The sequence below is a fragment of the Amphiprion ocellaris genome, chromosome 21, assembly GCF_022539595.1.
Source record: "Amphiprion ocellaris isolate individual 3 ecotype Okinawa chromosome 21, ASM2253959v1, whole genome shotgun sequence".
NCBI classification, from domain to species: Eukaryota; Metazoa; Chordata; class Actinopteri; family Pomacentridae; genus Amphiprion; species Amphiprion ocellaris.
Window position 1 is genome coordinate 16,213,845 of NC_072786.1, and position 12,929 is coordinate 16,226,773.

The 12,929-nt window shown below is 38.7% G+C and overlaps 1 protein-coding gene across 18 annotated transcripts in view; it reads right to left on the minus strand.

Moving 5' to 3' along the window:
- cacna1c (calcium channel, voltage-dependent, L type, alpha 1C subunit) overlaps positions 1-12,929 on the minus strand; it is a 216,207-nt gene that overhangs the window by 70,211 nt on the left and 133,067 nt on the right. For 15 of the 18 annotated variants that reach the window (XM_055006545.1, XM_055006543.1, XM_055006553.1 and 12 more), the window contains exons 5-8: positions 10,686-10,825; positions 8,970-9,122; positions 6,965-7,161; positions 4,302-4,405 (exon numbers count right to left, since the gene is read on the minus strand). In XM_055006545.1, coding sequence (XP_054862520.1) covers positions 4,302-4,405; positions 6,965-7,161; positions 8,970-9,122; positions 10,686-10,825 — 594 coding nt within the window. Of the gene's footprint in view, positions 1-2,048; positions 2,153-4,301; positions 4,406-6,964; positions 7,162-8,969; positions 9,123-10,685; positions 10,826-12,929 lie in introns of all 18 variants that reach the window. The other 3 variants (XM_055006548.1, XM_055006555.1, XM_055006549.1) reach the window with 1 other exon arrangement.

Below are 12,929 nucleotides of genomic sequence, written 5' to 3' on the forward strand. Positions count from 1 at the left end.
TAGAAACAAGTATTTTATTAACATGGAGTTACCATGAAAGATGCATTTTAGATTCTAATACCTGTATAACCACTTATTATTGATTTATTTCCCTGTCTTTAAAAGAGTATAATAGCTGCTATTTCATCATTTTGGAGGTGATGTGCACAAAGACGATTCAGGACAACTAAAACCAATGTTATCATTGAGAGTGAAACACTGAAATATTATGATGAAATCTGATTAAATTACTCCCAGGTGTCCGCACAAAAGAAAGAATTAAGGAACATCTGATTAAACACTGCACTTGGGGAAGGTCAGAGGCAGGTTACAACCAAAAAATACAGTTTGGACAAATAAAATTCATTTGGATAAGAGCCGACAGGGGCCGCGAGGTTTGGGAACATTTGTAGTTAAAAAGTGTTCAACTTCACATTTGAAGGTCTGCTGAAAAATAAAGGCAGCATATGCCTCCTCGTTTTGAATGCTATATAAATGAGGGTATCAGGAAAGTTCTTTCCTAGTCAGCTCTTGTGCATTTTGTCATCTTGGTTTTGAGCATTTAACTGGAACTTTTTAAAGGTCTGAAATAAATTTCAGACTTGGATTCAAGTGTCATCTGAATAATCCAATCTGATATTATGCAACCATCACAAAGATTTTAATTGAACATGAAGGATGTTATGTTGTGTGTAATGTTACGTTTCACTGCCTGGAGTGCAGGAATACGATCAAACTCTACAGATTTGTCATATGTTATTTTCATTGATTTTTCTGTATGTCTATAGGCTGGAAAAGTGTGTGTGAGACTGTGTGAAATTTAGAGGAATGATGGAACCTCAGATGGAACTACAGACTGCACGCTCAAACACACAACAGATCAATGAGCAGTAGGACAAACTGCTATTGTCTGCTCTGTCTTGTCAGAACATTAGCAGGAGACCGAATCCTATTGATGTGTTTGTGTATTTTAGTGTGCTTATATACTGTATGTGTGTGTGTGAGGGCAAAACTCTCAGGCTTCACGCTTATTTTCCCATTCTCGCTGCCATACCTTTCTGTCCTAAATCACCTTTGAATTCTCTTTTCTTCTCCTCTCTCTACCCAATCTCTTACAAACCAGCCTCTCCCCCTATTCTTTCTATTTACATATAACATCAAATCCAGACAAACACACACCCTATGTTTATGTCTCTACATCCTCCTTCTTCCTGTTTAACCATTAGTTATTATGCCAATCCAAGAGTCGCACACACACTATGGAGGAACCAGTTGGTAAAAGGTCAGGCTGTGTAGTGTGCTGACAGCATCATTAGTCAGAAGTCAGACAAAGAGTCAGACAGCCAAACCCCCCAAGCTGTTTGGACCAGATAGCCCTCTATTATTTCTCCCACAATGCTGCTGTCATATCACCGGGGGTATCAAGCCCGATTCGGGTCAGTCAGTCAGGGGTGGGACATTTGACTTCCCTAAAAATGTTCCAGAGTTCATCACAGCATCAGATGGGTCCATCAGAACAGGCCGAAGATACACTGATGTGAAACTGTGAAACTGCACAAGTAATGCATCTTGTACTGTTTAACTGAGTCATTTTCTTACATGTTTTTATGTGGTAAACACTTTTCCTGACAAAGCTTTTACTTCTCCACTGAGTTTCTGAATACATAGCAGATTAATGTCTTTGTTTGAATTGGAGATGACAGTGTTTTACGCCACTGCAGCCCTGCAGAGAACAGAGCATTTCAAGATTGTAATAGTACTACTCTGCAGAAGCAGCAGTGCACAGACAATATCCAATAGGTCTCAGTGGTCGTCTTGAAGTCAGATGCATTATTTCACAACAGTCAACTACAATGAGAACAACAAAAATCTATGTTAAGACAACATATCACCAAAACACATGAACGTGCATACATTCTAATGATGAAACCTAACACTAACAACAGCAGGACAAAGACATTAATAAAGAGCTTCCCTGAGTAAAGACCAAGTGCAAAACTCTCCAAGAACAACAGCAAGGAGGCAAGAAAGAGAAGTTAGTTTCAGATGACCTTTGATCCTGCCCTTACCCGCTCAACACCCCCAGAACCAAGTTTAGCACAAAGAAGGATCCGATGATGATTAAGGTGACAAAATACACCCAGGGCCACCTGTAACCTACAGCATCATTCACCTGTTAGAAGGAGGAAGGGAGGAGAGGGACCAAGGAGAGGAGACAGCAAGGATGGATAGAGGGATGGAAGTGGATGAACAGTAAAGATGAAGAGAGAAAAAATAAGTCAAGTAGTCAGCGGATTGATTGAGAGGGGAGGAGTGAAAGTGAGGAAGGAGCAATTAAGGAATGGTAGGAGAAAGGGGAAGGAAGAAGGGAGCAAGGGAAGTTAGAGTTAGATCCCTGTGAAAATTCCCAACAGACAGAAGCGTTTACTTTTGCAGGAACCCTGCTGGGATTATGGTGCATTCATAATATTTGCCAGACTCGCTTAGCTCTTAATGTGGAGTCAAAAAAACAGGAAATATATGTATTGATTGGTTTTGGTGCGATATAATGAGCTGGCCTTTTAAAGCAGTGATAACTATGAAAGGCTATGACAGGCCCATATGATAAACAAAGCAACTCCTCTTTAAAGTTTATTATTTGTGTGAAGAACCTGAACAGATGAATTCCTATAAAAAAAGAGAAAGTTTAGACTTTAAAAACAGTGATTTATTTTACTTCTACCCGCTCCAGTCTATTTCAGGCCTAATCACTGTGGAGAAACAGCATTTTAGTCAGATACCAAACATGAGTAGACTGTGCAGCAAGACTCCCATGGACTTGACTTAATTATTGCTCTCATGATAAAACATTGTCTCTCAGTTTCGAAATAATTTAATTAGGGACAGTTGATTTAATATTGAAGTTTTAAATTTAAATTACACTTGATTCAAAGCCATTATTATTACTTCATTATTATTGTTTATATGATTATGATTTTTAACTGTGATAAGCAAAGTATTTACATCTGGGAGATCTGGAAACTAATGTTTTTGTGGACATTTTCCAAAAATGCAGTTTCCTATTCAGTGCAACCTTCAATCCCGTAATTTCCATCTTGAATGCCATGTTTCCTCCAGACTCCAGTCCGTCGTCAGAAGACCTTTTTTTTGCTTATTGTGTTTTCCCTGTTGTGCAAGTTTTTTTTAGCGTTTCACCTCCATGGCTGACCTGAGGGGTGAATTATTTATACCCAAGTGTCTCAGGAGGTGCTTGTACTAAAATGAGTGTGACTTGGCAGAGCAGAGGTAAAACAGCACCCAGCTCGCCTGCCAGAGCAGCATTTATTGAAGCAAAACACAGACAGATGCTTTCATAGAAGCATATTCACTCTGTTGGCACACACACACACACACACACACACACACACACACACACACACACACACACACACACACACACACACACACACATACATACACACACACACACACAAAGAGATGCATGCTAATTTGCACGAGACGAACATGTATGTAAACAACACACTGATCTTTCAGTGCAGCTGCAGTGAAAAAGGGAGTCATTTAAGCCCCAAAAAAAAGCTGCTTGTATGTGTGATCAAACCCATGTTGGAAAGAGAATCAACCACAAGATTTGTGTGTGTGTCCACCTGTCCATCACAGACAGGTTGTGACCCCCCCGTGGCTAGCTGACATGAACATAATGGATGGACATGGGGTCTGTCGATGCTTTTTAGTGGGTGTATATACGTTCGTGTGTGTGTGTGTGTGTGTGTGTTTCCCTCAGGAACTTGACAAAGAATTGACTGAGTGGAACAGAAAGGAGAGAGAGATTTTGCTCAGTTTGGTGATCGTCAGTTTATCTTTCCTTTACTGAGGAGGACTGTGGTCGTCTCGCTCTGTTTTTACTGCTGTGTTGGTGAGGTGAGACTGGGTCATTACACAGCTATTATTGACATCAAATCTCGTCTTTGTACGACTCAACTCAATCAGAAAAATCTGCACATGGATGCTAATAATTTGTCAGTTTGGCTGTACTTCATTTGTACTTTAGTTGACCATCATTTGGTGTATCGAACCTAAAACATTTTGTTTTGTTAAGTAAAGGATGTCAGTCAAAGTGAACGTGCCCTCTGATAATAGCAATAATAATGATAATAATAATGGTAAATGTGGCAAGCCATGGATTCTTTTCTGGTTTGCTGAATCCACTTTGCATTTTGTTTAGGGAGTCTTGTTACACGGTCATTTACCACATTTAAAACAGAGAGGTCAGCCACAACACCCACATACGTACACACATGACAACAGCATAACAGTCTTACCCGCTCAACACCCCCAGAACGAGGTTGAGAACGAAAAAAGAGCCGAAGATGACGAGAGAGACAAAATAGACCCATGGCAGCTCATAGCCCATAGCATCCTGCATCTGAGAGGGAGAAGAGGTAGAGGAAGAAGGGGCAGGAGAAAAGAAGGAGATTAATAAACAGATAAAGGGTAGAGAGGAAAAACAGATGAGAACAAGGGGGAAAGAAGAAGAAAACACAAGAGAAAAAGGTTTGAGAGGATTGACATAGAAGTGAATGAAAGGGGGCAGTAGAGGTCAGAAAGTGTGTTAGAGAAGATGACAGGCAGGAAAAAAGAAAAGCAGTGCATTTAAAAAAAAAGCAGCCGATAGGCCTTGCATAGCAAGAATGTCAGAATTGTATGATTAACAGGCTATATATGCACTTTTTCCTGCCCGTTGGTGAGCAAGTCCTTGACAGTTCACATAAAGCTAAACAACAGTTAACTGCTTTCACAACTTGATGGCTCTTAGTCAAAGTACGTCTGCAAGCTGTTGCACGAGCCTTAAGAAATCATTTCTCGGAAACGTGGAAGGACCTTTACAGGAAAACACATTCAGACACTCTAAAGTTACGGCAAAATCGATATCAATGATTTGTTCCAGGATATTCATTTGCAGGAAAATATGTCACATGCTCGTCTGGATATTGTATGAAGCATTGACTGGACAGATCATTAGTAGGGCTGACGTAGATGGGAGGGGATGTAGGCAAGGTGAGTAAAAGAAATGTCAAGTTTCTAGCCTGCAGGTAAATTCAAATAAGATATTAATAAGGAAAAATAAAAGCAATGTCTAATATTTGCAGTTCTGTCAATTAGCTAGCTATCATTTAGCATGGACACTGGTGGACAGACAAGGATAAAAAGGGAAAGGGCTCATTTGTAAGACAGCAGCAGATGTTTATCTCCAGTCCTGAAAATGTGTCACAATGAAAACAATGGAAATGCATGTCCCAAACTTAATGAACCATGCAAACCAAATGTTGGTAAAGGCTTAGTGTTTCAATCATTTGTACATATAACTGCTGAGAGATACATCAAGTCCTCTCCATTATAAAGGCTGCTGTGTGAGTGTTTGTGCATCTGGGTTTGTGTGTGAATGTACAAGAAGCCGCAGCAGGCAGAGCAGAAGTGATAGAAGGGGTGTAGAGCCAGTAAGTTATCTGCTCCATGTGTACACATGACACAAACAACCCACACGCACATGCTGTATGCACATTTTTATGTTTGATCTACATTCTCACACAAACAAATTTAGTTAGTTACCTTTTGTTATCAATTTGCGTTCTTGCGGATTTGACTTTTGTCAAATATCAGCACCAATTCAGCTGTTAAGTGTATTACATTCCACACATTAAGACACTTACTTCCCATTCACAAATAACTGTCAGTATTCTGAATTTGACTGCGCTACCATTACATTCAAGCCACAAAGCTAAACATCTATTTCTCTCATAGACAAAACTCTAGTGACCATTTAAAATGCCAGAGAGTTGATTAAAACACAGCATTTAAAGCAGTTTGAAAGATTTTTCCAGAATCTTGAACTCCCCCGTTTATCTGGATGCAAAAAAAAAAAAAAATAAATAAAATAAATCCCAGAATATTTTATTAGCAGGTTTTGTTTCCTACTAGTATATCAGTCTATATTATTTGGGATTCTTTTCTCACATAGTTAGGTGCATTACTGAAGCTAGGAAATATAATCTGAGAAAATATGTGTGGCTAAAGCAAGAATCAGATTTTTTTTCTTATTATTAAACACTGACTTTGGTGCAGTGGACTGCTTATTTTTTCACTGAGATGAACAGAATTGTCAAATTTTTTTGTTAGTCTCGACATGAATAATGAATGAATAAATAATTACATAAACGCTTAGCTCTGTGACATGAATACAATGATATTTTACAAGATGCTGGAAATCAGCAGTATTCACTGTGTGATAAAATAGTTCATATAAACATTTATTTAAAGGCCATCTTTTGAAAATCTAAAGAAAACTCTGTCCAGCTGCACCATATGTATACCTTCTAGTGGTGGTAACTTACCCTGTAGTTTAGTGCAGCCACCATAATCTGCAACAGTCAGGCCCAAGTCATGCAGACCCATAGCTGGCTTAATGTTTGTACTCATGGCAAAGTTATATACAGTAATGTAACATATAGAACAGTGGGAAATCACTGGATAATTCTACTTATGCTTAATGAAACACACAGGTACACATTAAGACTACATTACTAAGGAAATGGTAACACTTTGTGTGTTAATATGCTTCCGTGGCTGAATCTGCAAATGTGATCTCACTTGAATCAACTGTATGGATTCTACACTTGATCTAAATGAATCTACGCCTTCAATTACACTGTGTATTGCATTGATTTAACCTGAGATGTGAGCTTACTGTGTGGGTGAATGTGCATAGCTGCCTTTCTGAGAGAAGTGTTCCCGTTTATTGCTTTATATTCTTTTCTCAAAAGCACTCATGTGGCACTGATGTTACAGACACAGTACAGTGGCTACACACACCTAGCTAACTCATGCACGCACACGCACACACGCACACACACGCACACACACGCACACACATGCACACACACACACACACACACACACACACACACAGTTGTGGTGTCCGGCTCACCCAGTACAGTACGTCCGTCCAGCCCTCCATGGTTATACACTGGAACACTGTCAACATGGCAAAGGCGAAGTTGTCGAAGTTGGTGATGCCGTCGTTTGGGCCCTCCCAGCCACCTCTACACTGTGTTCCATTTTCTGTACAGTGTCGACCGTAAGCGTTATCAGGTGCGCACGGTGCCTTCTTTTCTGCAATGGCGCCTGTTACAAAAGGAGAGCAAGGAGGTGTTTCATTGGCTTTATGTTTTTTTACTAATAGAGTTGTAAAGTGGTGAGCAAAGTATGTTTTTACTGCTTTTAAAATGTAGTTTAAACCTCTCTGAACCTTCTGAATGCCAAAACCCACCAGTTGGTTTAAAAGGCACATCTTCTTAAAAAAAAATCACTAAAATTACATTACTACAGAAAGAATCATGACATTTCAATTTTCTTATGGTCCTTGAATTGCTCATCTATGAGGGATAGTTTGTGATTGGTGACTTTGATGTGAAAATGTGATATTTCATCAAAATCACTTTATTTAGCAAAAATAAATCGTTTGCACTAGCCTGATTCTGTCGAAAACAAAATCAAAAAAGTTTCAGTCATGTGGCAAAAATTCTGGGACTTTTAGCTGAATTGGGCTGAGGTGCAGGCAGTGTACGGGTAGTTTGACTAATCAAATTAAAAATGTAAGTAGCAAGTAAGTAGTTATAGGAATTGTTACTGTTTTTCCAGTATTAGTAACACCTGTGGACACAGGCTGTTACTGATTTTTTCCCCTCTGTGAGTATTCTTTAAAAAAAAAAAAAAAAAAAAAAAAGCTCTTTGTGTTTCTGGTTTTTATAATTCAAGCAACTATACCTTTGTTATACTGCAAAAAATGTTTTTGAGTCCTTGGCTGTGCTGTTTCCATGGATGTGCAGGGCTTTATACTACAGTGAAAAAATAGCCTACAGTGTGTAAATAATAGTCAGAAACTGCTTGGGGATAAGAGGAGTAATGTAATTCAGGGTTCAAGTAAACTACACTTTTATATTCATTAACCAGTGTTCCCATGCCGAATACAAATTTTAATCTGGTGACTTGATCCTTCTCATCTGAATGCTACTTGAGAGTTGTGTATGACACTTCTCGTGGTTTTTCTGGACACCGGCTTGCACTTTAGGCTTATTATGAATTAATTTTTTAGCACACTTGCTTATCTTTTGCACTGAAGATCCCAGCAGGAGGGATTTGCGCACATGTAAGCTTTGAAAGTACTCAAGCTGTGAGTCACCAAACATTTTGACTTTGATTGCTGAAAGAAAATAAAGCTCCTATCAGGTTACTCTATTACAAATTTAGTACATCTAAAAGGAATGTATCTTAAAGAAAAATATTACCACTGCATGAAGGTTAAAAGAACATAGTGAACTCACACCAAACAAAGCAGCTACAAAAAAGTCAATGTGAAAAAGTGCTGCACTAATTACACAGAACAAGCTCTCCTGGGTGATGTATAGGATAAGAGAGTATTCCATCAGCACTTACCCTGTGCACAGCTAATGCCTCTCATGGGACCAATAACATCACCGTAATAACTCTCAAGTCCATTTATACCTGGGGCCCTTTACTAAAAACTGTTTCAATCATTTATGGCGGCTGTTGTTTCAATTATTGCTCAAATCGTTCGTGGTCGATATATGATGTTTTAAATAATTAATTCTGATGATACGTTCACTATTTAAGGCATCCGCTATGTTTTCTTTCTGCTTTATTTGTAAAGCTAAGCTCACTTTGATAGTTCAGTTGTGTGATTCATCTTTCTGTTCATCTCTGGACCTTTAGTGTATGTGTCTGCAAGTGAATATATGCATATTGAAGTATGCTTTCATGCACAGCTGAACGCCTGCTTCAGAATTTGTGTGAGCATTGAAGTGCAGTAAGCAAGCGTATGTGTTTGATCATGCATGTTTGGATTTGCATCTCTGCATCAGTGCACAATGTATAGGTACTCTCTGTCTCTTTTGCTCAGGGTGAGTTTGTACCTGTATGGTTGTCAAAGCAGCTCTTGTGCATCTTGCCCATGAAGAGCTCCAGACCGATGATGGCATAGATGATGATGACGAAGAGGACCAGTAGGGCAATGTGGAGCAGAGGAACCATGGCTTTGATTATGGAGTTCAACACTACCTGTAAACCTGCAGCACAAACGCAACTGCTAAGAATATGTACATATAAAGGTGGACACAAAAAATAATAAGAGACTTACTTTCATTTAAAGCATCAGTGGTACATCACATACTGGAACTGTTGCAACTAATCACCATGCAAACCCATAAATCGACTATTTTATTTGCTCGTGAGCTTTGATATCCATCCACTTCAAGAGTGTGACTTCAATGAGCATTTTTTGCAGGGAAAATATAAAACATGGTAGTTCCAAAGCTTGTTCACAAGCAAAACACATTTCCAGTTAATTTTCTGAATGCTTTGATAGACAAAGGCTCAGAAGTCTGCATACTAATAACTCACAATAACTACTGAATATGTTGCTGCTGAAGAGAAGCTACAATGTGAAAGACAGCAGAAATTAAAATGATTTGTCTTTGTGGGATAAAAAAAAGTGGGTTTATTTAACTGATTAATATGTCAAAAAAGTAATAAGACACTAGTTGGTGTGTATAAATTACATCACCTTATTAGATCCCTTAATTTCACTTTCATATTATGTACATTTCATCTTGCTTGTAAAGAATTCATCATCTTCTGTAATCAGTGATTTAGATATATTTATGCATCACGGAAGTGTCTGTGAAGTGTGAATTTCATACACTGTTACACCTGAACAAAGACAACGATTAGGTCACGTTATTTCTCCTGGGTTTTGGCCAGAATACCTACATTTCTCGGTGTAAATGAAAAGAATCTATGTATATCTTCCAGCTCCAGTGAAGCAAATTTCTGTTTGAGTGAAGACTGGTGCACAATTATTTACACATAATTTGGTGAAGTAAACACAGCCGCAAAGCCAATCTGAGTGGCATTAATGATGGAAAAATACTTGGATTGATTCTGGTATTTGTTGATTACTCGGTCCTCGTGTTGGAGTGAAATCGGTGTGGTTATGATGACTTGATCATAAACCCTGAACACACACAGCATCATTACAGAGTTCATTTACATATTATTATCTTCATAAATAATAAATTCTATTCAACTGGAAGCAGTCTGTGTGCTAATCGGCTAGCAAACATGCTACTGATCAGTTGCCATGACACCAATTGAATACACATGCACAGTGATGTTGGACAGGATTCAGTCTAAACACTGTGCAGCACTCATGCTTTTACACCAAATCAACACAGCTCTGACTGCACACTTGGGTCCTGTGCATTTGTTTGTGACTCTAATCCAAATGGACACACATACTGGTGCAGAATTGCACAGCTTTTCATCCGCAACAACTGTTCCTTTTGTGTCTATTTTGTATTGATTCCTGTAGTCAGTAACAGACAACCTGACCAACAACTCATCTACTGCTCGCACTGTCTACATTTCTGACAACAGGACAGGAGGACTGTTTGTGAGAACATGTGCGAGTACACTTATGTGTCGCTGAGCACATATGTGTGGCATCAAACACCAATCTCAGCTCCAATCTGTGGTTCATTTTCCCCACCATAACCAATAACCATTCACACCTGATCCCCAGAGCTTTCTTTCTTTCTTTCTTTTGTTCTTTCTTTCTTTCTTCTACTTACTCGGTACTCCAGAGACCAGTCTGAGTGGTCTGAGTACTCTGAATGCCCTCAGAGCCTTGACATCGAAGCCCGCTGCCTTCCCTCCAATAGGAGCTGCCCCGTCCCCCTTTGTGGCCTGTTCCAAGATCGCACTGAACAACCTGTAACACAGAAAGTAATGACTTCAAAAAACATAATTTTCAGGTTGACATCGGATTTCCACATACACATTCCACATTCTGACAGAGAGAGAAAACAATAAAAGTGATACAGATATGCAGGGATCTAATACAAAAAGTGATGAAAATCTGCAGTTAATTGCTTTATTTTTCTCCATTTCCTCTTTTACCAGTGTTGTCAATAGTAAAGTGAACCATCTGCATCATTATCAAAATCGAAAAAACAGCATAAGTGGTGGGATCAGGATTTAAAAGTTAGGAGAATGGTGAAGACATCTGCCCTGCTTCACTAGGTAGTTTTTGGAGAGATCTCAACAGTAGAAAATAAAACCGCTTAATTAGTAACACAACAACAGAAAGTGTTTCTTCTGTTCCCTCTGTCTTTCAGCGATAAGGAAATGTGAGACATTCAGCTTTACTGACTTGACAGCCAGCTCAAAAGACGACTGTGCATGACTGTAGTGAAGGGATCAGTCTTTATCATGTGTTTTAATGTGTGTGTGTGTGTGTGTGTGCGTGTGTGTGTGTGTGTGTGTGTGTGTGCGCAACACAGTTGGATAAAATACACATCTAATGCCATGTGCTGTCACACAATATTTCCTGTCTCTGGTACTTAAAAGTTGATGGAATTAGACCATATCAGAGCCAGAAACTGTAAAAACAGAAAGAATTTTCTCATGGTCATCTGTAATCTGTAACGTGCTGTTTGTTAAACAGATCTAAGCTTAAAATCCCAATATTTCATCAAAAGAATAAAAATAGATGAATAAATAAAAACTCTTTGCCTTTGAATTAACTAGATACTATAATAAACAAAAAAAAAAATCTGCGTTCTTCGTCACAGCCAATAAGTCATTAACGATTCTGCTTAAACAAACAGTCATGTGACCAAGATTCAGGAACTTTTAAGTTGAACTGGGCTGAACTGCAGGTTGTGTGTACATGGAGCAGAGACAAGAAAAGTGTGGAAACAAATTAATAATATAATCATACCGATCAAAACTTTGGGGCCACTTCGAAATGTCCTTATGTTTGAGGAGAGATAGCATTAAATAAATCAGAAATACAGTCTAGAAATTGTTAATGTGCTAAATGACTATTCTAGCTGGAAATGGGTGATTTTTAATGGAATATCTCCATAGGGGAACAGAGGAACATTTCCAGCAACCATCACTCCTGTGTTCTAATGCTACATTGTGTTAACTAATGGTGTTGAAAGGCTAATTGATGATTAGAAAACCTTTGTGCAACTATGTTCACACATGAATAAAAATGTGAGTTTTCACATGGAATTGTCAGGGTGACCTCAAACCTTTGAAAGGTAGTGTATTTTCTATTGATTTATGACATTTTATCTGTGTCATACTGCACCAACGTCATTGTTGAGTTTCTCTGTTTTTGTAACCATTGTTGTGCTGTTTTAATTGAGGTGAAGAACATTATATTGGAGTAAAAAAGGAGCCCACAGTGAAAAAAATGTGACAGGAGCAAAGAAAAAATGTCCAGAAACTGTTAGAAGCTAAGGGTCTTAGGTTATACACAATATCTATTTGAATAAGACCTGCTCACAGGCTACAACTGATGAACAGTGGCCAAAATATGTCTTACATCCATAACTTTGGTGATGATAATTGGTCAGCCTTGGAAATGAAACCCCCAAAGGCTTGCAGTATCATTCAAAGGAGCCATAAGACGAAAAATGTAACAAATGGAAAAAAGGTCTTTGTTTTCTAATTTTATATTTTAAAAAACTCATGGATACATGCAACTTGCGAAGAACATAAACTTGGATTTAAGGCATCACAAGCCAATAAGGTTGGGAACCACTGTTTTGTGGTAGTTGTAGTAGTTAATTATCCTGTCCTCTTTCAGCAAGACAGCGCTCACATGCATACATCGACATAAAGCTATATTTTCTCAGTTTGGTGTGCAAGAACTTGGGATGAATCAGAGCCATGACTGTGGGCCAGACATTATCACTCAACATCAGTGGTGGACCTCACTATTGCTCCCATGTTTGAATAGAAGCAAATCTCACCAGCCAGCTTCCAAAATCTTGTGGAAAATCTTCTTAGAAGTGTGGAGG